The 27,387-nt window shown below is 36.9% G+C and overlaps 1 protein-coding gene across 43 annotated transcripts in view; it reads right to left on the reverse strand.

The window, feature by feature from the left end:
• The window catches only part of LOC129579985 (uncharacterized), a 63,459-nt gene that overhangs the window by 15,876 nt on the left and 20,196 nt on the right, over positions 1-27,387 (reverse strand). For 10 of the 43 annotated variants that reach the window (XM_055470197.1, XM_055470178.1, XM_055470185.1 and 7 more), the window contains exons 4-15: positions 23,428-23,475; positions 21,372-21,502; positions 21,027-21,056; positions 20,348-20,525; positions 20,055-20,253; positions 19,671-19,812; positions 19,476-19,541; positions 4,322-4,406; positions 3,820-3,912; positions 3,276-3,390; positions 3,062-3,154; positions 626-777 (exon numbers count right to left, since the gene is read on the reverse strand). In XM_055470197.1, coding sequence (XP_055326172.1) covers positions 626-777; positions 3,062-3,154; positions 3,276-3,390; positions 3,820-3,912; positions 4,322-4,406; positions 19,476-19,541; positions 19,671-19,812; positions 20,055-20,253; positions 20,348-20,525; positions 21,027-21,056; positions 21,372-21,502; positions 23,428-23,475 — 1,332 coding nt within the window. The remainder of the gene's footprint in view (positions 1-625; positions 778-3,061; positions 3,155-3,275; positions 3,391-3,819; positions 3,913-4,321; positions 4,407-19,475; positions 19,542-19,670; positions 19,813-20,054; positions 20,254-20,347; positions 20,526-21,026; positions 21,057-21,371; positions 21,503-23,427; positions 23,476-27,387) is intronic. The other 33 variants (XM_055470403.1, XM_055470272.1, XM_055470446.1 and 30 more) reach the window with 9 other exon arrangements.

Below are 27,387 nucleotides of genomic sequence, written 5' to 3' on the forward strand. Positions count from 1 at the left end.
TATACTTTGTACTGTGTTAGTGTGTTGACACCGGATTTCTAAGACTGCATTTCCTCAAGTGTAAAATTTAGATTGTACGTATAAATGTTGTGTGTGTGTGTGTGTGCAGTGGTTTTGTTTTCGTTTTCGGGGTCAAGTATCATTTACTGTTCTGATTTTAAATATTCAATTCAAGGGGATGATAATAATTGTTTGCTGTATATGAGTAGTTTGGAGCGAAAATGTAATACAGAAAAGTTGCGTGGAAAAATGTCAAATGAAAAGAGATAGCTATATAGTTCACTATAGTTTACTATACAGTTATCTAAAAAGCTATTCCTTTTCCGCTCATTCATCATCGACATTTTTCCGCGCAACTTTTCCGTATTACATTTTCGCTCCAAACTACTCATATGTGCTGTTTGTCTACATCTAGCTAGAACAATTAAACAATGATACGTGTGTGTGTGTGTCTTGAGTGGTAAGCTAACTCATTAAAATATGAATCACAGAATATTTGACTTCTTTTTGCATATCCCATCTTATATACCTATTAATTCCAATGTAATTTACATTAGGGTCGAAAGAAACGTGAACAAAAGGCATAAAAACAATGGGACAGTTAAATGTAAAATGTTAAATTTACCTCGATATTGTCCAGGAACACCTAAATAATTTTGATTAATATTGGGTGTCGGTGGTACGGTCTGGTGTACTAATGCCTTCTGCACCAAACCAGTGAGGTTGGCTAATTGACGTTCCATGTGCTCGACTCGGATGCGATGTAAATCTTCAGGCCTGTTGATGCAGCCATAAAAAACAGACACGACAAAACATAAAAGTTGAGTATTAAAAAAACCAACACATACACCGACACAAACATAGGCATTTTCATCCAATTTGCAAGATGAATGAGAATAAAAGCGTCAGAGTGGAGAGGGCGATTCACATTTGTTTTGATCACGAGACTCGGAAGTTGTCGAAGCATTAAATGTGATAAAAAAAAATTGGATCGTAGCATGGGCATTGTTGCTTGAGCTGCAAGAACAATTTAAATTATCTCCACTTTTCCGCTGTGTAGTCAATGGAAAGCGTCACACGTTTTCGCCTCAAAAATCGTTTTCAATGGAAATTGACATTAATTTCTTCACTGTGCCTCGGCTGCTTTTTTTTCTTTTTCTTCTTGCTCTCATATTTTACGCTCATTAAAATAATGTTCCAATTGTGTGAACCGTGTTTTGCGCCGCTTTATCTCTCTGCCTCTCTTCATCCGAACGTCTTTAGAATATTATCTCTAAAATGAATTTTGCTTTTCCGTTGGATTCACGTCAAGCATCATCATTGTCACGTGTGCATGAGCTGTGCACGAAGAGAGAGAAAAATAAATGTGTCGACATGACGACGATATGATAAACTTGGAATAGTTTTTTGATGTGATTTTTTTACACCCAGAGAAAATAAACGTTTGCGTTTTCTCTCTCTCTCTCTCTCTCTCGCATTATCGCTCTCACATGAAATCAGTCACATGGAAATCTAATAATTGTAGAAACTTTGCACACATTTTTTTTTGTCTGCTAACACAATTTTCCCCCTTCTTCTTTTTTTTCTCTTGCTTCTAGTGGCCCTTTTCCACTACAAACACCAGAAAAAGGCCAAGTTTCAACACAGTTTTCTGCCGACAATAGCACAAACCGTTTGACAAATTGAGTTTGCTCGTTAGTATCCATCGAAAAGGATTTTCATGAACAGGAATGGTGAATGTGTTAAAGGAACGCTGATTCAATATTCGAAAAAAAAAGAAGAACGGTAAAAACGTTGGAAAATTGTGTCTTTGTGTGTCATTTAAAGCAAAAAAAAATTAAACTCGGTTCCGCACATTAATGACATTCATTTTTTTCCACATCCATTAAAAATTTCGGTTTTATTTTCATTCAGATGCCTAAAGTGGATTTCTGATTGGAATTTTGTGAACTGAAGCAGAGTGAAACGGAAATTTAAATGTGATCCGTAATGAGTATGATGAACGGAATATCAAACAAGGTTTTAATTGTGTTGGCAATATTGATTCGATGTTCGTTAACATCGGACGTTGAAAATGGCACGTATGACAACAACAGCAACGACAGCACCGACATCGACGATGGTATGATGTATATTTCGAATGATTTGCAATGTTTGGCCCAGATGCCAGTCGGTGATTTGATGAAAATACGAAAAGCAATCAGGATGATGCATGCGGTTTCCGACTACGACGATGCACATCAAACGTCATCGCATTTAACACCCGCATTGAAAATCGATAACCAAAACCAAAACCAAAATAATAGTTTATTGCGTGAACTACCAGTGGCCGAAACACGAACGGTACAACAGTATTTTTCTCGATTCACAACATCGATGCCAAAATCGCCATTGGCAGAACCTTTTATGATGACCAATCAGATGCATAATGCTTGGCGAAACAACCAGCTCACGTAAATTTTTTTAAATGCTTTTCAACAAACTTTTTATTGGGAATTGATTGCATTTTATCCTCTCTTTTTCCCTCGCCACCTGTCACATCCACTTCATGTGCATATTTTGGGGTGAATAAAAATGACATTACAGGCATAAGACCGGTTACGGTTCCGAATGGGAAGAAGAAAAACCGTCGAAAGTTCAAAAAGTGCTTCATTTGAGCATTACAGCCCTAACGTTTTTGGCATTTGCCGGTTATTTACTGTGTATGATCGTTCAGGCAATCAAAAGCAAAGGTAAGTTTAAACATTAATTAAACATGCTTTCAACCGAAGCGATTCTCGTACGTTCCAAATTTTTTTCTCCACACAGGAACAACATATTTCACTAAGACCGGTTCGTTGATGGCACTTCAAACGGACGACGCAACCAAACTTGGCATACATCAGACTCGTTTTCGGCGAAATACCAGAACAATAAAACGAATCACAATTGCCGAACCGGATCCGCTCAGTATGTTTCAGGCGCTTGTGGCCATTTCCAAAGGCTACGTTCAATTGAGTAATTTATCGAAACCGCCCATGTAAATGCCCGAAAATCCGAACTAGATCAATCGACTACTTACCGTGTTGGATCATACATCTGAGTCGCATTTCGGGGAATTCTTCCTGTTTTATGACCATATAAAGCGTATTGATTTTCTGTTAACGATACATCACTGCAAGTGCAAAATATAAATCATGTTTAGTGTTTCATGTTGATAGCATTTTCATCGAATTTTCGATCGAAATTCTGTTAGCGATTTGGTTGGATTTTACGGTTAAAAAGTCGATAATTACCTTAATTCTTCATCAATAATTGGTGCTACTGAGCTGCCGCGCGTTCCAAACTGACTGTAATATGGCTCCTCGTAACTGCCACGCGTTCCACGCTCTGGTGAGCTCATGTAACCATCTGTTTTGGTTGGAATACAGTTTAAATTGTAATTAGAACGAAAACATGTGCTGCTTTCTCGTTTTCATCTTATATTTTTCATTTCTATAACCTACTTCTGTGTGCTCTGCACTTTTTTTGCACAAAAATAAAGAAAACAAAAAAAATATCAAAGCAATTTGAACTAAGCATCAATTGTTGTTTTTGAAATGCATGCTGCGGATTGGTTTGTGTGTGACTTGTCTAAATCCAATTGAAGCAAATGGTCGAATTATTTGTGGTTTTGTTTTTTTTTTGTTGCAGTGTCACCATTGTTGGATGGGAGGAGTTGTGGGATATGACTTTAAAGCCAAGTGCAAATTTCATGTGGTATTTATTTTTTTGCTGTTGCTGTTGCTGTTGCTGTTGTTGTGGTAGTGGTGGTGATGTGGAACAAAGTGTTTTTTGTACCTGGTATACTGTAAAGTTGATCCTGGCTATAAGGGTATTGGGCGTTCATGCTTCCTCTAGAGCCATATGATCGTAATGGTTTGGCTGGTGGTCCTACACAAAAAAACCATTTCCAAACAAACAAACCGAATAAAAAAAACAAAACCAACAGAACAACAACCAAAACGAACGACGAACGAAAAGCGTTTCAGTCATTTATCGATACAATTTATGAACGAAACTCATATCAGCATTCGCCATTTGCAACGTAATAAAAGAAAAAAGAGGGACAAAACTTTAGGGCGGTTTGGAGACGGAATCTACATAAATCAATGCTCAAATGCTGTTGTCAAATGGATCTCGAAAACTTTTAATATTTTTCATGCATTTTCTCTTTTTTTTCTTTTTTTTCTGTGTTTTCTTTGTACATTTCAATCTATGTTCCCGATATTGAAATCCTTTTGTTGACTTTTGGATTACACTTCAATCTCAGAAAAGGGTATTCTTTGCGATTTAAGCTTACCAATAATATTTTTGTTACGGTCGCTGTACATCCCTCGAGGCAATGTTTGTGCAGAACCAACATAGTATGGAGCACCTTTGACGCCCTGCAAAAGATCCAAAAGAATTTGTATTTAACGAATTAAATCTCAGTCAAATCCGAAAAAAGGGAGCAAAAAAACAGCACATCAAGAATCAGCGAGCGTTTCATCTGCGGCGAGAATATCGCTTTAGAAGTGGTTAATTTGTTAAACAATCACAATAGCTGGAGCCATTTCTGTAAGTTTATTGCTATTTTGAACTCGTTAACAGCGTCCACCACACAGAAGAACAGAAGCAACTGTTCCATCCAGACGAAGCGAGTTTTATTGGCAAATGGACATTTTCAAACCAATTTTTCACATGCGATTGATTTTGATAGCGATTTACCACACATTGGCTGTGCGATGGCAATGCGGTCGGACAACGAAAGAAAAATTGTTCGTTTAAAAGCAAAAAGTCATCCGCAACTAAACTCGCTCGAATAGGCTGCACTTAAACCACAAAATTATGGTTTTTTTCTGCGTTGGCCTATAGTTTTTCTACACTTCGCATCGTGGGGCCATTTCATAAAAAAATAACAGCAGTAGCAGCAACAACGACTGCATAAAACTGAGCATTAGTAATTTAGTATAAAATCCGTTGGCAAAACAAAACAGACGGACAAATGACAGACTGAACCGAAGAGAAAAAAAAAATTGGCCATCGAACGAATGAGTTCGCTAATGTAACCGCATTGTGTGTACATAACCAATGCGACCTAAGTCAAACACTTCGCATGCCAATACACATTAAACATAAAATTACGAGCCGCACACACTGTGAATGCTGCGGCTGCTGCTGCTCTTCTTTCGTATAAACGAAACGATATGAAAAAAAAACATAAAACAAAACAAAGGGAAAAAAATAAAATTACTCCAATTGCATAACCGAAACAATCGAATCAAACGACAATCTAAAATGAAAGTAGAAAAAAAGCACAAACGAACAGAATGCGAAGCAAATATTTGTGGTGCGCGAATGGAGAAAGAGAGTGAGAGGTGTAAGTATATATGTGTGTGTGTAAAGCGAAAATGAAATAATAGCGGAAAAAGCCATCAAATCACGATTTATGCCATGAGTTTCGTGAATCTGTATCAAATTTATGACGACGACGACAACGATAGAAGCATTAAATTAGCGATGTAAATGGAATTTATGGTGACAATGGCTCATATACAACTTGACTGTGGGCTTGATGACTTACAAATCGCCGTTGAACGTGTCGAGTGGAGTGTTTGTAAGAAAAATTACTGAAATGGTCATAAATTATTGAATCAGACTGTATTTTACACATAAATACTAATCATTTTTCTACATTTGTCTCTTTTGTTTGGATTTTGCTTACACATTTCTGCGTTGATTTAATTATTAGTTACGAAACGGTTCACAGTGAATTAATGTTGATTGCATTTACGTTAATGTTGACAAAAAAAAAAAAACAGAGAAAGCCCACAAAAAACCGTGCGTAGTAGGAATTACAATTCAAATTTAATATTCCATCAATAATACGAGTTTAAGAGCAGTCGAGCTGCAGGCACCAATCCCATTATTACAATCTCAGAGTGGATGTGTTTTTATTTCTGTAATACGCGTGTATCTTCTTCTCTATTTTATTTGTTTGCACATACAAATTGATGTTTAAATATTGTATGATTTGTCAGTTGCTAGCGGAAACAGGCTGAAATTCATCATAATTTATTCATTGGACAGTTATTGACCTAAGCTTGGGATGGCTGAAAAGCGTTGGAAGCTGAAAAGTGGTCATTTACTTCCTGATCATTTACTGTTTGTTCCTCTGGGTTTCAATTCACATTCCGAAAATTAGAAATATTTTTCCCCCGATCGGATTTATTCTTTGTCACACAAACACACACACATACACACCCACACAGAGTTGCAACCTTTTCAATGATTCAGCATAGGTCATTCAACACAGTATTGTCGGACCAAAAAGACACAACACACACAAGATAAAAATACACTTTAATACCCGATTCTGTAGCTTCATCTGATGGCATTTTCTCATGAGACTTACAATTCTTCAGCTTAAACAAAGGACGAAGAATGTCAGTCGATTTTGTGTGCTTTTTTTCTCTTCTAGCCGTGTACAACCTTTGTGATATTATTTTGATAAGACACGAAATTTGAGTTTCGCAAAACATTCAAACACACAGTGGGAAGATTGCTTGAATTTCGAGTATATTTATTGTCGTACTGGTATCGACACAATCGAAATAACATCGAGAGTATTTTAATTCTTTTCCATTTTATTGTTCACCGCAACGATTTCACTGGCATGAGCTGAACACTTTGGGGAACAATTGAGAAAGTACATATAAATAGCGATTTTACCGCTATCGATACACTCATGCTGTACATGCACGACAACAACAAATTCCACGTCGATGGGATCAGGTGACTTGAATTGTGGAAGTACGTTGGCACTGGAATGTTAACGTATTCGTTTAACTGTAGAACAGCTCACCTGCACCAATAAATTTTGCATAGCGATTTTTCTGCATGGTGCATTATTTTGCCATTTTTCTTTTCACTTTGACTTTGGCTGTCGTCACCAAGCGGTGATTACACGCTTGAGAGTGTTTCATTCACTCTCACTCACGATGGATGTCTTTTGTATTTCGAGAGCACCGCAACACAGCATCGACGAAAAAAAAACGCACCAACAATGCAACCATATCGGATGACGTAGTTGTATAACAATTCGCATATAAATACGCCGTTGGCGAACACAAAAAAACGCAACGCTTTGTTTCATGTCTATCCAGAAATGAATCAATGTCTCTCAGACACACAGGCAAACAATCAAATTGCCGCGTGCATAAATCGATGAAATCGATGTGTGTATGTTGAGAGAAAGATCGCATTCGATTTAGTCATTATATCGGAACGAGAAAAAAAACAAGAGCCGTGGGTATTACAGCGTCAATTAGAGAGAGAAAAGAACATGCAGCAAATGGATGGTTTTATGGTTTTTTATCCGAGCAAGAGAGCCTATAATTACGGTAAGAGGCCTAGCAATGCTAATTGAATACGGATGAGATTTTGCTTCCGCCGTCATTCACCTCATTAAATTGCACATTTTTCGCCGGCCGTGGCTTTTTCATCTTAACGAATTTTGGGCCTTTCTTTGGGAAAATGAGATGAAATGCGCACAATATACTCAAAGACTCAACGGAAAATATAAAGTGTAGCTATTGTGTGTATGTGTGATAAATGACGGCCAATAAATAATTCGAACGGCTTTTTTCGAACAAGTTTTTCGCTTTACGCTTTGAATGGCGAGGCTCTAAACTTCGATATGCTTGTATGGATATAATATTATTGCCATTTTTTTCTTCTAATTTTGGCATTCAATATGCACAAATGCAAAATTATGGAAAAAAAACATTTGTCTGTATTCATGCAAAACAGAAACATACTCGATAATTATCAATCCAACGAAAACAGTTAAATGTTTTGTACAATATTTTTAAATGTGGCGATAACGAAAAAAAAAATCATTTAAACGTATCCATTTTTTTTTGCTAACTCTTGTTGAACGCATGCATGTACTTTGTGCTCTATTGCGCTGGCCAAGCAACAGCAGTCATGGTAACATTGCTTGTTCACCGGTGTATTTTTTTTTACTGACTGATTTCAGAAAGTAAATGCATCCGACAAAACGAAGAAATTTCGTTAATCACTGTTTTTTTTAAACACATTTCACTTTTCATTTCGGGTGCTCTGACTTATTTCGAAAGCATTGTTTTTCTTTAGAAGCGATGTGTATAGTTTTCGGCAAATTGTTTCGAAGAACTGCAGCAGTAAAAACAATGTATATTCCGCACTTCCACTGCTGCCGATAAATACACATGTAATGTAAGTTCATGACCGTGTTCACTCTTCATTTTTACGTCGATCTAGAAGCATTTCCAGTTCAAACGGTTGAGTGCAGTACGATGAGGATGGTTTTCTAGATTCACTCACATATTTCACGGTTATGTTATTGCTGATAATATACGCAGATCATACGTGCTGTAAGCCATGGTCTTCCGAAAAATTGGTTGGTCCGATGCATGATACCATTGTAAATCCGTTTAATTGTATGAGCAACAGAAAAAATAACCAGAAGCACACCAACAAACACACACTCGATACACATTCGCAAATTAATTGCTTTTGTTCGCGTAGTTTGTGGCATGGGTTTCCATTGCCGCTGTTTCATGTTTTTTTTTTCCTTTCGTTGGAGCAATGATTTTCATACGCTTCACAAAGCTGTTTGTGTTTATGTGTTTTTCTTTCATTTTATATTATTTCATCGGGTCGACTCTCGTACATGTACACATCTGTCTGTGTATGCCTTTGTGGTGTATGCTGTTCGCCTGTTGCCTTTGAATAAGAGAAGACGAAGAAAAATAGCGACGAAACGAGACAGCGAAAAGTTGAGTTCGCATAGTGGGTTGCTGGTGGTAACGTTTGTGGCATATTAAAAGTGAATTTGTCGTTCAGTAGATTATGTGTATTCAAGAATAACGGTTTAAGAAAATATCGACTCTGTTTTGCGCGTTTTCAAATATTCACGATTGTATCGTGACCAGGCGAATCATTTTGTTTCTGTGTTATTGAAACGATTTGAAGTATTTTGTGTTGATTTGGTGTTGAAAAATAAAAAAAAAACAAATAGTTGAAACGATTAATTTGATATAGAGATTGAACGAAAGACACGCGATACCATTGAACATGAAGTGTGTCGTGTATTTATCACTTTCATTAGGACTGATTACCACAATTAATGCTTCCGATGGCGGTTGGACACCGATTGTTGGTAGGTCAAGTCCTGCACTGAAAACAATTCAACAGCCCGTGATTGTGGATACCGCTTTGAATGCAGCATCGAGCAGCACAAGTACGATAACATTTAATGGGCGCACAATTACGACGAGTATCGGTGACAATGAGGCAGCTGCACCAGTGCTAACGGTCGACGCACCAGATTTAACTTCTGATTTAGATGACGAGCCCAAATACTTGGGATACGGTGGCAAAATTTTAAATGGCTTCTTTGATACTCCAGTCGTTGTAAGTTAATAATTCGACAAATATTAACATGATTGAATTTCAAAATTATTTCCCGCGGCTGTGAACCGTTTGACCTAAACCAGCGATTTAATTTCGATTTAAATAATGTTTGAACATCAAATTCATTAATTGACTGATTTAATTAAATTTTTGGTGTACCAACGACTTTTTTTACGCGTGTAAGCGATTTTCAACGAACAATTCAATTAATGAAAATAAATCGCTTGTTATCGTTTTTTTTTTTGTGGTAGCATGAATACGCGTTCGATCCCGTTTTCAATTTCAAATTTCCAAATTGATTGTGTTTGATTGTAATGCAAATAAGCCTCGATATATCGGTTTATCTTCGGTCTTAATTTGCCTTCGACGGAGTGTGATGGAGCCGAAAAAAAAGTCAAATTCTTGGTTGAAATATTGTGTAATGTGTAATGATTAGCTCTTTAGCGCCGTTGAAAATGATTTCTCACGCATTTATAGTGATGCATCGAATGCAATTAATGCAACCTAATAATTGGAATTAAGCAGCAGGCAACGTCGCGCACATCAACACCCATCGTAATGGCGATTCATTTGTTTTGTACTCTCTGCACGCGGAACACGGATATGATAGTCAATCAAATCACAGTTTTTTTTTCCTCAATTTCGCCGCCTATATTTATTTTGCAGAAAACGAATGAGAATGAAGCAAATCGAATAACTTCCAGTTGGATGGAAGTATATAATAATCAGCGCAAACTAATGCGCGCACTTCAAAATTGCATTGAACACTTTTTTTTTGTTGAAGACTTGAAAATTCCCATGTTTTAATTAAAACAAACATTCTCCAAAGTACCCAAACACCATCGTTCGTTCAGTTGGTCATTTTCATTCATGCATTAAACGAGTAGCGATATGTTCAGCACAGCAAAACATGTATACATAGAGTGAGTTGCGCGCGCGCGCTCCGCGCGAACACACTGCATACATACCGTTTCGCATAAAATGTAGCTCGTTATTTCATACGATATCATACGAATTGGTGATGTTTTGATAGAGTTGATTGCTGATTATATGTACAAACAAACACATATATGCAGTGATTAAATCGAATGTTCAACGCTCACAACGGTTCAAGTTTACTACTATCAATAAATAAATCATTAACGTTTATGGACGAGTTTTCAATTAGTCGCGGAAACATCAGCACTGCTTATGCATATGATTGATAGAGCACCGGGTTTTTTTTCTGTGTGTGTGTTATTGTTGTTATTCATAGTCAATCGAAATTCCAAAGAATTTAAATACTAGATATGAATGGTATTACATCAATCAGTGTCATAACAATGCGAAGCCGAACGTATAATTTCCATGTCCCAGATATTTTCAATATATTAACAGTGTTAAATTAACACCGAAAAAAAACCAACTAACTAATCAAAACGGACAAATACGTGGCATGAACACGAGCCATGTTGATCTATATGGTCAGCTCATATCAATGTAAATCAAAGACACATTGCAACATCTAATCATTGAAATGGGAGTGTTCAGCGTGAATGGATGCAGACTACGAGGGCATTTTTTGTTGATGCCTCTGATTATTGTTGGTGGCTTTTTTGCTGTTTCTTCCTTTTTGCGTGTCGGAGTAACGTAACGGCCTTGAAATTGAAGCGAAAAAAACTGAATAAATTCCACAACATATTGTGGTACAAGGCGTTGAGTACTTGAATGGAAAACGATTTGAACCCGTTCGTTAAAATGATGTGTGAAGAGAAAAAAAAAATACATTGAAACATTATTTAGTCATCAAGATCATATTCACACAATTGTTAAAAGGTTCAGCGTTTTTTTTTTCTCTCTCGGTCGATTCCAATACATGTGAGGCAAGTGCGCGCGCCATTTGCATGAACATTTTACACTTCGATTTAAATGTAGACCATTCCCAATTAGTCGAGCTGATTTGACAATATTTCACACACACTCACAATTCAGCTTCGACTGGAACCGATTCTCGCAAGTGCTTTTTAATTTGCAAATATGTTTCCGCAAAGAGAAAAAAATGCTTGGGAAAAAAGTGTCACAATCAATTGTTTTGTACGAACAAAAGAGAATCCTTGACCGTCTTAAGGTTATTTCATACCTAAACCAGAATATCCACTTGAGCTTAAATGCAATTAAAACTTCTTGCACACGGTTTGACGTGGTGGAACGCCTCCAGTTTTCATCATCAGTCTTTGATTAATGATACCGTGCACGCCGTCAGGTCAGATTAAAATCGGTTGTGACTTTTTGACAAGGGAATAAAGTTGTCAATATTGTTCATACGTTCAAAGCATTTGTTGGGTCTATGCCTTTAACCTTCGGTTCAAACAACCATTATTCCATAGAATTGGCCACGGAAAAGGAAGCCATTCACCCTTTTTTAGAGTGTGCAACAAAAAAATATGTAGAAAAAAAACATTTGAAACGGAAAAATGCCGTAAAACGTTTTGTATGTTGTGTAAAAAAGGATTTAATCAAAACTATCTATACTGATTTCGGATCATTGTGAAATATGATTTTTATCACCGTATCAATAAAAAAAACATTTATTTATTTCTTCATTTTGCTGCCATGTTTTCTCGCTTCATTTCATATAGCAACAAAGTGATCAATGTTCGGTGGATAAATATGCGTTCGAAGACGAGGGTACCATTCAATATGATGTTGCCATAGAGAAGATGGAGCAATTCACACTTTGCGCTTGGATGCGATTCACCAATCACAACGGCGACCATTCAATATTTACGTACTCGGGTAAGTTCTTATAATTGATGTGATCGAATAAAAAAAAAATAAACACGAAATTCTATTTATCCATTTAAAGAGCTGTGAATAGAAACGTCTGTCACCGAAAAAAAATAATACCATTTTATCGCTTAAAATGGGAAAAATCCCATTTGCATGCATTTATTCAGGTTATAAACCGTGAGAAATTTCGAGGAAATAAACTACCGCGAAGCATTTACTTGATGGTTTGATCCGAAGGAAAAACGGTTGGCATAATCTTCCCGCAAATTTATTCAGGTGTTTCTAGGCTACCGTTTTCAGTCACTTTACTTTTCTGTTGCTTTGTTCCCCTCGATGTTCATCACTTAAAACTCCAATGAACTCAAGTGTCTTGTTGAACGCAGAAAAAAGCGTAATAGCACTCTATGATAGCGAAACGCCTCCATCTTCTTTTCCAATATTTGAACGAGAATCAGTTTCATTTTTTCCAATAATATATGTGCGATAAAAACATGGACGATTCATTCTTATGTACTTTCATTTCTTGTTTGCGTCAATTCAAACAGTATAAATGAAATTGATGTTGCATCGAATGCAGTGACAGAGAAGAAGTTGAAACAATGCAAAGGGAAAAACTTTACCACTGTTAATATCGCACTGATGTGCAAATGATAAAAGCCCATTGATTTCATTTAAATGAAATTTGATTTAATAGAAAAAGGGGGAGAGTAGAAATGGTATGATTTTATTTGAATTTTATTCGATTTTCAACAATCGATGGGAAGTTTTTATCTCCATTTTGCCACTGTGTATGGCGCTGTATGAATATTCAAAAATGGAAGAACAAAGCTCACAATTTGAAATGAATTTTAATGAAATGTTCATTCGAAATGCACACAGGGAGAGAAAAGAGGAAAAAAAGATAGCGAAAAAAAAGTTTCGGCATCATTGATTTAAAAGTTTTCCACTTGAAATGGGGTTGCTGCTGCTGCTGCTTTTTCTTTCTTTCGTATCCAATTGCTCTTCAGAGACAGAGACATCAAGATCGAACGTTATGTTTACAATTAATCTGTAATCTTTTCAACAGACGCCATGTGAATTTATTGTACCATTTCTTCTCGAAAAACCGAGCAACGATAAGGCAGACTCCTCTCGATATAATGCTTCGAACGCACTATTGTCGCAATTGATTAAGCAGTGGAACTTTAAATAAACCATTCAGCGGTTGAATGTGTGTATGCGGCTGTGTGAGTAGGTCGATAAGCTGCTGCGACTGCATTCGCACGAATTCACAATACAGACAGAAAAGCGAACACAAAGCAAAAAAGGGAAAATTCAATTTATTTCTCCCCATTATGTGGCTTTCGAAATGCCATTATACGATCCGTATATACAACACTGATATCGTCTTTAAGCTGCTGCTTGTACTTGACTAAGCATTTGCATTGATTATGGATGAGAGACTAAAGCTCACGAGAGAGAGAGCATTGTTAAAACCGACACACAACCGACCAACTAATTTTGACAGTTTACGTATACGATATAAGTGTAATTTTGCCAAGTTTCAAGCAGAACAAACACTCGATGCTCTGCCGATCAATATTCGGGCTAATGTTTGTGTCAATAGCATTTTAAATTTCAAATCCATCTCGAAATGAATTCGATTGTTTACTTCAGGTCGGTGTATGTTTGCGTTTTTTTTTGTTTGCCATACGCATACTGAAATCGAAATTCAGTGCAGAGCTTATACGGTTTCCGTTTCGTATATATACCTATCGATGGATTTGTCAGAGCATACACAACTCGATTCGAATGATTTGCACCTCAGGTGCTCCCATTGGGTACTCTTTGAACTACATCAACGTGTTCATGGCGGCAAACACACACAGCAAGCATTCTCATTTTCACGACCACTTGATCGATGTGACATTTATATTAGTTTTTTTGTTGTTTAAACACACAACCAAGGATCATCATGGGATATTGAAATAACGAATCAAGCGCCTTTCAATGCAATTTATTATTGAAAAACCCACAAATGAATTGCGATTCGATAAGTTTATTGTTTGCTATAAATTCAAATGCGCGCACTCTCTTTCATTCGTATTTTGGCGTGGTTTTGTCGCTTGAACAATCCTCGTTTTCTTTGCTAAAATGAGAAACTTTATTCCATCTTTTAAATTGATACACTTCAAACTTCATAAAGAAGTTTTGTTCATCGTTGATTCGTCGTTGTCTTATGCGGCAGCCACACAATTTCCGATATGGCAAGTGCCTAATTTCAAGAATCAAACAATCATTTTGCCTGTTTTCATCTGTCCGGGTGCCAAATGCATTGCACATCAAAATCTATATGAAACAACGAAAACAGCGTCATCAAGTTTATTTTAAGTCCAATCAAAAAACTAAACAAATTAAAGTTTGTTGCGAAACTAAAAGCAGAATTTCAGTAACAAAATGGAAATTAAGTGGGTTGTGTGCAACGGTGAGATTTCGTAAACCGTGTGTATCTTTTTACCTCCCTGAACGTTTAATAAACTTTTGAAACTTCCTTTTGGGAATCGGTTAAAAATAAATTTCGAAAACACAAGGCAATTCGATACGTTGGTGACCCACATTTTTATCGATTCAAGGTACTGCCAAAAACTACTCTTTCTTCGATTTGGTTCGGTTCGCTTCAGTTTTAATCAATCGCTATTTTACACTAGTCCGATATAACTCACCAGCTAACAATATTATATATTAGTGTTGAATCCAATTAACATACGCTCGACTGCGTATACGCGTTTACATGTTAATTTGGCGTTTAGTTCCTTAGAATGGCAATTTATTTTTGTTGTTCAATCACCTTTCTCCCTCTCTTTCTCTTTCACTCTCTCTCAGTCTCTGTCTATCAGTCATTTTGACAGCTATTGAACCACATAAGATTTTCATTAAAATACCATATAACAGATATAAATCCACATCAAGCTATTTATTACTACATATGTTCATTAGTGTAATGCACGCATAGAAACACACGAACCGCCCACTTTACTACGCACCCATGCGAAAACCTCAATGTCTTTCTCTATCGCTCTGTTGTTCAAAACCAGCAAACAAATGGTCTGTTGTCGGGTCGATGGCGGACGAAACAATTGATTTGGTTTTGTGCATTTGAGGACAAAGACCAACAACGATAATGGGATGACCGACCATTTTACGATAGATTTGCTTCAATCTTTTTGCATTTCCATTTTGGTTTTTGTGGCAAATTTTATGCAAACAGTCTGAGTGAAAGCATTTCACTTACAGAGCCGAACGGGTAGCAAAACAATGCTGGAATGCGCCTAGAGAAGTGATTCTGATAAAAGTTATCATTTGACAAATATGTTTCCGCAAGACAAATTACGGTGGGCACTTTGATTCGAATTGCCCGTTATCATCGTCATCGTCATCGTCATCGTTGGTATTATTTGTCGGGCGGCGGCCTGCTAATAGCAACATTACCGGCGACACACACATGAATGAATACCGCTCTCAAAAAGAGAACGATATTATGAAATCGTTCAAAAATTATGTGCAAATTTCTTGAATTGTAATACGATTTTATGTGAATACATAAAAAACACGAACGAAAATTGAATCGGCCAACAATAATAATGACAATGAAGTAGTCGCTGCTGTTGCTGCGGCTTACGTAAATCTTTTTTCACAATTAATAGAAAAGACACTGCCGATGCGTAAACACAAGTGTGTCTTTGTTGTGTGTTTTTTTTTTTGCTTGGTTTTCGTTTTGTTTTTACATTATTTCCTCTGCAGTCCATTAATGAAACATATTTAGTAAACGAATATTTGGCGGCGTTCGTACGTTTACAAAAATGATATGAAACATACGTGGACAAAGTGACAATGGTGTGTATTATGAAGTACGGTACGAGCGCAAAATGAAATCCACTCAAAGGAAACAACTGAAATGGTTCGATTCGAGCACGATTTTGCAAAGCAGCAACAGCAATCTGGTGTCAATTCATATGAAAAACAGTGTCAACACAATTGAACTGCAGTATATTTCACCTGATTATTTCTTTCCCTTTGGTGCTCAGTTTTTTTTTGGTACATTTCGAAATGGAAGCATTTCTTCTGTTTGTTGCAGAATTTTTCGTTTGTTGTGTTTCGTTTCAACGATTCATTCAATATTTTACTGTTTCTGATGAAATTTTGCAGAAAAAAAAACACAACACAAAAATATAAAACCGGAATTTCATTTTGTGTGTGTGCACGCGTTCAATTTTACCCATTTCATTGTTTGTGTTCTTTTTTTTATCATTTCCAACTATCTCTTCTAGTCGATGGTGAACCAAGAGAAATCCAATTTTGGGTTGCTAATTCCAAAGGCTCCAGTTACTTCTCGTTGGCCGTTCATGGACAAACACTCTTCAGGTAAGTTGTTTTTCCTTCCATCTTTATCTATATATGCCAAATGCTTGTCCCAAAACACAAAATCGATTAAGTGGAAAAGAAAAGAAGATAAAATCTGTTCAAAAGCGAATCGTGTTGGTGTTGGCACGATGGAATGGAATAAGGTTTATGTAAAGGGATTTTGGTATCGTTTCGTTTCCCTTTCAATCTAGCAGTCAGATTAAACCACATCCAGTTATGACTTTCAGTTTGGTCTCCGTGCAGCGTGCAGCGGTTTACTTTTTAAAGGTGTAAACCATCTTAAATCGACTTAAAGTGTGTGACAAGCATTTTAACTCGTTACATCGACTTATGTTCAGCATCAATAAAATGTGTAAGAGCGAAAATCGCGAAAATGCTGTCAAATTGGGTTATGCAAAAAGTTGTAAGTTGCAGTGCGCTGCCATTGACATCGATCAATAATTTCTCGGTTAAATGCAGCGGCTAATTAGGAAAAAAAAAATATCATCAAAAGCAATTGCAAGCTGTCAAGTGCAACCAGAGGAATTCGTAAATTGAACGAAACAATTCGCATAACCCAAATTAAAATTGCTCATAGCTTGATAAAATTGACGTTTTTGAGGTGTGTTCTTATTGGTCTTTTGCAAATGACGACTTCAACAAATTAAATTACCAATTGCATTGAATTAAATTTTGATGTAGTTAAGGTATAACTAAACCACACTCATTCGAAGATTTTGATCTGGTTTTCTATAAATTACGACGCACCTGATTTTGTGTTGTGCTTTACGACACCAACTCAGTGTTTTTCGGTGCTGCTGTCATCAAGTGGTTGTTTATTATTGACTTTGCATTCAATGTGCTAACGACTTTTTGCGATCAACCTCGGCTAACCTTGTTTTATTGTGGACGTGATTTTTTTTCGTCGCTAGTAGATATACCAATTCTCAATACCGAGCATAATTAATCAAATAACAACAACCGAACAAAAAAAAACAGTTAATGGTCTCTCGTTTGCTACAGATTGAATTATCCATTGAAGTTACGTAAATGGCATCATGCGTGCGCTTCATGGAATGGGAAAACCGGTGAATGGCAACTATGGGTGAAGGCAGAACGTGTTGGACGCGGTTTCCATAATCGGGTATGTAGACCGAATTCTTTTTGTACCAACCATATTTTTTTCTCTCTCTCTCTCTCTCTCTCTCTCTCTCTCTCTCTTTCTTTTTCTCTTCTGAGCATAATTTACAGCAAGAAAAAAATCGTTTACACGTTTGGGGACGATTTTTATGTTAAAATTTTTTGTTTTGTTCCCAGAGTATTATTTCTCCGAGATAAAATTGTAATCATTAAGTTGCGTAATTGCAAAACCAGAAATCAACCTATTTTCGTTTTTTCTTTGCACCTCTGGATTCAAGGCGATTTGACGGCATCGCTGTCGTCGTTGACGATGAATAAAAAAAGCCTTGTAAAGAGAAATCCATTTAAAAAAAATACGATTTCAATTTTCTGATTACAGATCGTTGGTTACACTATTGGCTCGAATGGTGTTGCATACTCTGGCGGTCCTTCAATTACCGGAGCTATTGCGCCGGGACATCATATGGAGATAACGATTTTGCAGTTGTACAAAGTGTCTCTGAGCGCTGGCAAAGCACACCGTGACCACAAACATCATCATGTGCACCACTTTAATCATGACGGTTTGATTTCAACTACCGTACAACCAACTCCACCTCCAGAGGTAGTATTATTTTCATTAATATTTCAGCGATGTACATTATTTTATTGGCTGTCGGTCAAAATTATTTATTCTCTTTTTTTCTGCTCCCGGTAGGCAACAACACCTCATCCATTTTTGGCAAACGGACCTGTATTGGCTCGCCTGAATTTGAATGCACCACAACCAGTACAAACACAAACACAATTCTTTGGCGGTCCTCAAACGCAATTTGTGAGCGGTCAATTCAGTCGTGCACAACAATTGGTTCAACAGCAATTCACAGTACCACCGCCAGTGTTAAGCACACCGGCACCAACGGCTCCGCTTTTATTCCCACAAGAACCTCCAGCACCGCCATCAATTCCACAATCGATTGGAACACCAATTCCACAATCAATATCATCCTCGTCATTTGTCAACCTAAACAATCCGGCCAACGTTCAATTCATCGACGATCCAAATCTAACGCAAAATTTTGGCGGTCACGTTTTATTCAAACGGAATGGAAACGATAGCCAACGCAAAACGATCAAAGTACGACGAATTATTAAACGTACACCATCAACTGATAAGAAAATCAATAGAAAACGTGCCCTCATTGCGCTCAGCGATGGTTCATTTGTCGATGACAAAAATATTGCCGACGACACAGTGTTCGCTTATGATGGCTTGGCACAATTTGGTGCTGGTGATTTTCAAGAAAATCTCACGAAACAAGGGGGAGATATCGAAGATGAAATTAGAGCGCATGATCGCGAACCAGCTGAAGAAGAGGTGAATGCCGTTCTATCGCTATGCTCATCCTGTCAGGTTGAACCGTTCATCGGTGCTGTGGCATTTACATGGAAAGATACGAAAATTCAGCCGGAACATGCACTCAAGGGGCGTAGTGTTGGCAGCTGCGGTGCTTTTTAATTCAATGTTGTTTTTTTTCTGCTGAGATTATTTCTTCCTTTTCAAGCGAATGGAATTTTTGTTGTAAACATTCTTCTTTCTGCGAGTGGCAGAAATGTTTTCTTTTTGTATGATTGAATTTAACATTTTAGCTAATTTATTTAGTTTGTACATTTGTAATTGAATTTCATCGCTCGGATTCTTTTAAGAAGTAAATAAAATGTAGTAATGTAGAAGAAATAAGACTCACTTTGTTTTTATGTACATGCTGATGTGAATATTCCGTGTCGAATTCCGGCTCCGAACAATATCCAAACTGTTTGGGGGGGAAAAAACGAAACGAAATTGAAAAATTTAATTAGAAAAAGGTAAAAGTGCGCTCGAATGCTTCTGCATTGGAACATATTTTTGCATCTGATTTGTATGTGTGTGTGTGAGAGCATACCTGATCTTGATCCCAATGTGTACCGGTCTGTGGCAGTGGTTGTGGTACGCCAGGTCCACCGGGCAACGCTTGTGGGGCATTTACTTCGTTTGACTCAAACAAACGAAGTACGGATCGATCACGAATTTCCCTAAGATGTGATCTAGAGAGAATATTTTTAAAATCACCAAATATAAAACACCCAGAAACCAATTGAAAGAAGAAGCGAAATGTGTTCTATGGCAAATATGCAGACATAAGCCAATGATGAAATGAAACTAATTTTTATGTAAAAGTTGAATGCTTTTTCTATTTCAAATTTCATGATTTTGGTAAGGAAAATGGAAAAGAACGGCACAAGCTACCACCGAAAATGGAAAATAGACTTTATCATGTTGACATTACCTCACATCCTCAAGTTCATAGAACATATCCTTGTTGGCATCGTGAATGTAGATTTTAACATTTGGTCCTTCTAAATACGCCATGGTTAGCTGTCGCGGGAATGAGCGAACGAACAATGCTCGTACGGTATCAATCGAAGTAATTTCGTTAGGTAACAGTGCTCTCTTCGTTTCTGATCGATATTGCAAAAATACCAATCCTACAAATGCGAGAAAGAAAGAAAGAAACAGTAGCTTGTCATTCAAAATGTTTCGATTCCCATGTTATTAATCAATTATGGATAAAATCCATACCGAGAGGTCGTTCCAGTGTTTTTGATGGTGTACGAACTACAGGCAGCGATGATCTTGTTTTATTCCCACGTCGAAATCCCGTGCTAGCGGTTTCGACTTCTGACATAATACCGGGGTCATCATCGAATAATGGACCTTGATTTACTGGTGCGTATCCACGCACTGGCGGAGGCTGCTGCTGAACCGAAACATCGAAGAAAAGAAAATGGAAAAGAAAACAAAAAACGAAAGAAAAACATGTAATTTTCATTTTTGACTTGACGTTGTTTCTGCATGCCAAATGATTCATCCTCTACAGATTCAATAGAACTATTTAATGTTGTAATTTCAAATGCAAACTACGAAAAACATGCTTCAAAATGGTATGCGTATTCAGAATGATTGAATATCCTCATAAATTTTATAAGCATTACTGAATTATAGCTGAATGCTCGAAATATTTCCTTTTCAAGAGTAACTCAACGCAAACGGCACGTGTGTGTATTGATGTATGTGGATTGCCGATTGCTTTCTCATGCTCAATTTCTCCGAAAATTTCTAAGTGAAAAATGAATTTTCAACATTCTATAAAATTTTGATGCAAAAAAAAAAACACGCAATATATGAGAGAGAAAAAAAAAGAAGAAAACGAACGGAATGCAATGGATGGAACTAATCTTTTTCAATTTGCCCTATTTACCTTTTTGTTCTTTTGAGCCCGCATTCCCATCTAAAAACAAGTAAAATGTGTCAATTCAACGTTTCAATTAACGTCATTTGCTTTGTTGCCATCATTTTCGTTTCAACTTTTTAATAATAAAGAGCAAATCATCTCAGCGATTCGACAAAACTCAAAAAGAAAAGCCTTCTTTTAAAATCTGGATTTACTTAATATTTAAACTTGTCAAATAGCACTAATTGAAATTTTAAGCAGGTTAATCTATATTGTACAGAGATTTTGGAGCGTGAACAAATTTAAATAAAGGATATTTCTCTTCTTTTTTTTCTTGCTTCGACCTGAGTCAAAGTGAACATTTTTGCTCACCTCAAGATCCATTGCACGTTGTTGAATATTTTGATTCTGCTGCGAATAAACTAGCATATCGTTATGTGATCCCAGTGTATGCCGGCGATTGTCTTCTGTCGGACGAATGCGAGCGCCACGTCGTCGATCATCTAAAAAAAGGTGCAAAAATGTGTTATGATTTTTCTTCTCGTCATAAAATCTGTCGTCGTCATGCATTAGATGCTTTGGCTCATTTAAAATTAACTCGCACTACACTGATGGAAATCCATACACTGACAAGCCATGTGAAAGCACTTTCTTCAACCCAAAAAAATGGCATAACATAATTAAAAATACATTAAGGATGAAGGAAAAATCTTATCCCAGACGGTTTTTTTTCTCACACTTTTTTACTTTATTTTTCTACACAGTGAAACCAATTAGTCCTCTCAATTCTACGTCACGTATTTAATAAATGGCACTTTATTATCGTCATAATACACACAGATCGAATGTGAATCAACTTTGTATATATAGTTTTTTTTCCTCTCCGTTCATTCAGTGCCAATGAGTTACGTAGTTTCTTTCATTCACTGTGTAAATTGTTTCATCGTTGACACAATAACAATATGAAAGCGGTTCAAGTTTTCCGACGTGACTGATGAAATTAGCAACGAGAGAAAAATGCCAACGAGAGAAAAGTGACAACAACAGAAAAAAAAGAGTGAAAAAAATTCGAATATCGTCGTCTGTCTATTTTGCAACACTGATGCAAGAATGCTGACAAAGTCGTTCTGAGCATATCACACGATCTTAAAATGCACGGTAATAAATGTTTTCGACGCCTAAGCCACACACAGACACGGAACTATACGTTGTATACTAAACTCTCTGACACATCTGTTGTCAGCGCACAAATGTCGATTCTGTTCATCAAATGTCAAATTATTACAGTCGCGACGATGCCAAACGATCAACATCGTATCTACATCGGCAACATTGTATACACTGCATGGCAATAAAATTCGAAAAAATCGCGGGCGCATCTCCATAAAAAAAACATCAAGACTTGTCTTCGACTTTTTTCATTTTTGTTAGTATGTCTGAAGTGTCGAAGTCGGAAGTTCATTTGTTTCAGTCGAGTTGGGTGTAGCGAGCGAGTGAGAGAAAAAACAAACACTCTTGGCACGTGGACTATCGAATGGGTTGTCCTCGTTTTATGAATCGTACACGCCACTACGGTAGCACACTTTTGACTCGATGTAACGCTCAAGCTGCTTCAATTTTTAATTGGAATCGAAATGTGGAAAAAATTATATGATTCTATTTCAATTTTCCTTTTATTTTATTTTCAAATGAAATTGCTTTATAAATGTTTATATTCGTCCATTAAGCGAAATTGTTTTTCTCATTTATGAAAGGGGCAATAATTGTAAATTGAATATCACGCACCGCGCCTTCTACTGAAATACACATTCAGTTTTTTTCATCCAACATATGTTCAAATTGTATTCGACGCTTCGTTGTTGTTGTGTTTCGGTGTGCCGTAGGCAATCATATCGATTTTATTGCCAACCGTTTCAGTGCATTGTGCATTTTGCCAGAGAAATCGACGTTCTGGTCATCCTACCTCAATTATGAACACAAAAATGGAAAAACAATTATAATTTCCGCTCCGATTGAGCACTATAAAAATATCGACACCGTAAATTCCATCAGTCTGGTTACTGGATTCTGGTAAAATGCATTCACGTTATATGTTAAATGTTCATTGTTGCCACCTCACAAGATTTCCAAGCGAGACAATTTGACAGACAAAATCAATGTGTCAGGGCTTGTGAAGTGTTTTAAATTTATGGAAATTAATTTATGAATTCAGGCGTCGGTGTCGGCTTGCCTTTCGAACCTTTTTCACAATTGTTTTCATTTGACAAAAGGTAATCCGTCGGGACATTGTGTGTGTGTGTGTGTGAGAGAGAGAGATAGGAAAATTGACATTTCAGCCTGTCAGCAGTCAGTTTTCCATCACCTATGAGCCATCATCATGCCATGCACGCAAATATAAATGGAAGATTGTTCTTAATTAAAGTGTTACCTTGATCATTCTGTTGATTTTTGCCTTTGTCATTTTGCCAATCCTCTTCTGAAACAAAGAAAGTAGGTTATCGAAATTTATCATCACATAAATGCGTTAGCCATAATAATTCATAATGACACGGGACCATGCACAGGCACACAGCTCTATAATTTTAACGCTTATATATAAAAATAAAAATTACAACGTTCGGCGAGGAAATAATTCAGCGCCGGCCTAGATTAGATCATAGAACAAGAGCGAGAGCGAGAATAGAGGGCCACTCCTCTATTTCAACCATTTCGTCGAATACATTTTTGATGGTTCGTTCCACACTATGGAGAAAATTCGAAGAAAAAAATTTCCATCCTTATTTCATGCAATCACAGAGTTTTTCCACAATAAGACAACCTACGACTGCTAGTGTCAAACGTAAATGCACAACAGCGACAAGTCACATAATACTAAACGCATCCATTCTTAATGGGTACCTAATGTAATTTTTTCGCGCGGAATTTGAAAACAATGAAAAATGAATGGGTGCGTTTAATATTATGCAGCATACTAGCGATGGTTGAAGACAACATTTCTGCAGCGAAACGAAGACAAAGAATATAAATCCGTCGCAAAATGAGCGCAATTTTTTTCGCCATCATCTATGTGTCAGCAAAAGAGAGGGAGAGACCGTAGTCTTGGTAAAAAAAAATTTCCTCCGTTATCCGAAATCCATGTAGAAATAAAGATGAACGCGTTTCCATTCAACGGCTACCCGACAAAAATATTTACGTTAGAACAGCAAAAAGAATTGCGAGAGCAAAGAAAATCCAAATTATCCACTGACGAAACGAGAGAACGAAATTGTGTGCTGAAGCGCTTTAACTTGCTGTAGATTATCATGGGATGTAATATTATTTGAGACTGGCAGTGTGTCTGAACCCGCTTTTTTTCTATCTTTTTCTTCTCTTTCTAATGCGTTCGATGTTGCCCATATCCATAATAAAATCTATCGACGGTTTGGTATTTTGTTTACATTTGATGGAATAATATAATCGAAGTTTTCTGCAGTCGGTAGTCGAGAACTTATTTTTAGGTTGGCAGTTAATTTTCTTGTCGAAACAACTCAATCACACTATACACACGATGAGATATGCGTGCACGGCAGCCAGTCGCTTTTGATAAACATAGGAAGTTCATCAAACTCACAAAATCGCGATGAGATTATTAGAAAATTGTTTGTTGTGGTGTTCGCATTTTATCATCGATAAAACTCTATGTTTCATGTTTTCTTCTCCGTTTATTTCGTATTTTCTTGAAAATCCAACGCCACTTAACGTCAAACAAATTTTCAATCTACTAATTATTATTGTTATGAATTGAAAACTTTTAATTGAACCCATGCATAACAATAATTATTATTATAATCAACGATAAAACTTTGCGTTTACCTCCTTCGCGTCCTTTTCGTTTCTTCTTTGAACTGCTCGATGAACTATTTGAGCTACTTTTATCCTTACTTTTCCAACGAATTAACATATTGCAACTGTTTTATATGCGTAACTGTCTTTTCAAAATTTTCAAAACCGTTCCGTTGTTTTTATGAATATTTCTTTTTTTCGACGGAGTTTCTACGTTGATTGCTTAACTCTGCTATTCTTTGCAGATGTCATGTAAATTGTATCACTTGTTTGTGTGTGTGTGTGTGTGTGGAAAGGTAAAAAGAAATGAAAATTTGTTATGCAAAATGAAATAAAGTTTTAGTACTCGTTATCAAATACTTTCTGATGATGGATCGTATTGCTATTTTGCTCAAAAGATTCGAAGCAACTCGAAATGAGACTGGAAAATAAGGTGTCAATCGCTTTGTGTATTGGATGAGGAAAAAAATTCTTTAGCTCGTTTGAAATTCCCCAAAGATGACAAGTGTGCAAATGTCACGAGGAAAATGGATATTTTTCCGTTGCCTTTGCAAAAATGCAATACGTGTGCATTTATATAGCGAGTCTATGTCGAACACATAGTTTCAATTTGAAGCCAGCAACTAAATAGAAAAAAAAAACGATCATTTGACTCGGAAACAGTGAAACATTGAAGCTGTGTGTGTGTGAAAATGTAAATGGCATGGAACTGTTGATGTTAAAGTAATTTGATGCATGCTAGAGACCATGTGGCTCGTTACCGAACTATGCATATTTCAGAATGAAATCCGAGAAATGCTTTTGTATTTACTGTGCGGCAACTTTGCTCAAGTTTGCCTCGAATGTTGAGTCAATTTCCGACTCTGATGATTGAATTTATGTTCAAAATGACATAATTCATGGCGAAAACTTTCAGCAACTTCCTCACAAACCTGAGCGCTCCAATGTCAAAATTTTAAATTTATGGTTTGTATGCAAATAATTCCCATGGATCACTCGATTAATTTTTCATTGTAATGTTGATATCCGCTTCATTATGTCTACAGCAGCAGAGAAGAAAACTGAGCACATGTTGTGTTCGATGCATTTTTGTTTTCAACTCAGTTCATAAATTTGGTCTGACATTCAAAGTACTTTTCGCCAAAGACAGAACTATTTCATCGCAATTTTTCGGTGAAAATAAAACTGGAGCAAAGGCAAAATTCATTCCATTTTGTGGTTTGTGGCTTCCATTCAAACACACATAAATTGAACCACACTGACTGACTTTAGTGTTGAAATTATAAACTTTTTTTTTATTATTTCAACAATTGTTATTCTCTCTTTTTGTGAATTGTTCAAGTGGAATGTATATGCGAATCGTTTGGTAAATGCATTTCAATCGATTGTTTCATCATCACCTTCTCTTATTGCGGGCGTTTGTACAAACATAAAACCGTCGTTTAGTGTCGGATTATGTTATGTTATCGATAATCTTTCATTCATTCGATCACATGAAAAGGGATCGCATTTGTGGGCGACGAAACCATATAAGTTGACGCCGTCAAAGGTGAAATGCCATAATGCCCACGCCGATACACACACTTACACAAACAAAAGCCAAATGTAAACACACATTTGTCTCCTCATCCACGGAATTATGTCAACAAATTTGATATCACATCGTAGTGGAAACCATAGATAGCTTCATCATGCGAGTGTGATGGCAACTAGTAATTGTCACCTTTTTTGATGTTAAAGGCGTAATAAAAATGAAACTGCACACACATACGGTATTTCCCCAGGTAAACATAAAAAAAAGTTCTGTACACCGAAAACCGACGCTTCGCTTCCAGTACTAATCATATTGATGAGCGAAGCGGCATCACTGAAATGGAAGCGAGTCGAACGGACCGTATCAGAGCAAGAAAAAAGAGAGAGAAAAAGTGCGTTTCTATGCACATAATAATAAATTGCCAGACAGAATAAAAGCGACATCGACGAGAAACCACGCAAAGATGGGGAAGTTCCTTATTGCACGGCATGCGAACGCCTCGTATAGCACTTGGGGACAACCAGCATACATACATACACATCAAATGAACAATGGCAATGAGGAAGTCGCCTCATTTTTATGAACTCGGCACGATGTCAAACAACGGCCTAATAAGTATCCAAGTGGTTTTTTTAATATGTGCGTGTTTTCTACTTAAAAATGTTCACTTACACGCAATTATGTTCCCATTCGCCACCGACATTAGCATTCACCAGTTTCATGTGGCGGTGTGCTTTTGCTCGACATAGTCGTATGCGGGTGAGCAAAAGAATTCACGCACATTGGCAAGGCATCATGCCATAACCGTTCCCAAGAAAGTTATTAGGATGTTTTGCATTTGTCGTCTCTGACGGGTTTTTTTTCGTTCTCTCTCTATCTCTCTCTAGCCGCTCAATTGTGTAGTGCATGATTAATGTGAATTAAAAATGGAACTGGCAGGTGTCAACCACACGTACACATCTCCATGCTAATTTTGGCTGTGGATTAAGAGCAAAACTAGAGCAAATTGGGATGGTCGTTTTGTCAGCAGTT

Source organism: Sitodiplosis mosellana, unplaced genomic scaffold, assembly GCF_009176505.1.
Source record: "Sitodiplosis mosellana isolate CC-2019 unplaced genomic scaffold, AAFC_SMos_1.0 Smas_scaffold_1, whole genome shotgun sequence".
NCBI classification, from domain to species: Eukaryota; Metazoa; Arthropoda; class Insecta; order Diptera; family Cecidomyiidae; genus Sitodiplosis; species Sitodiplosis mosellana.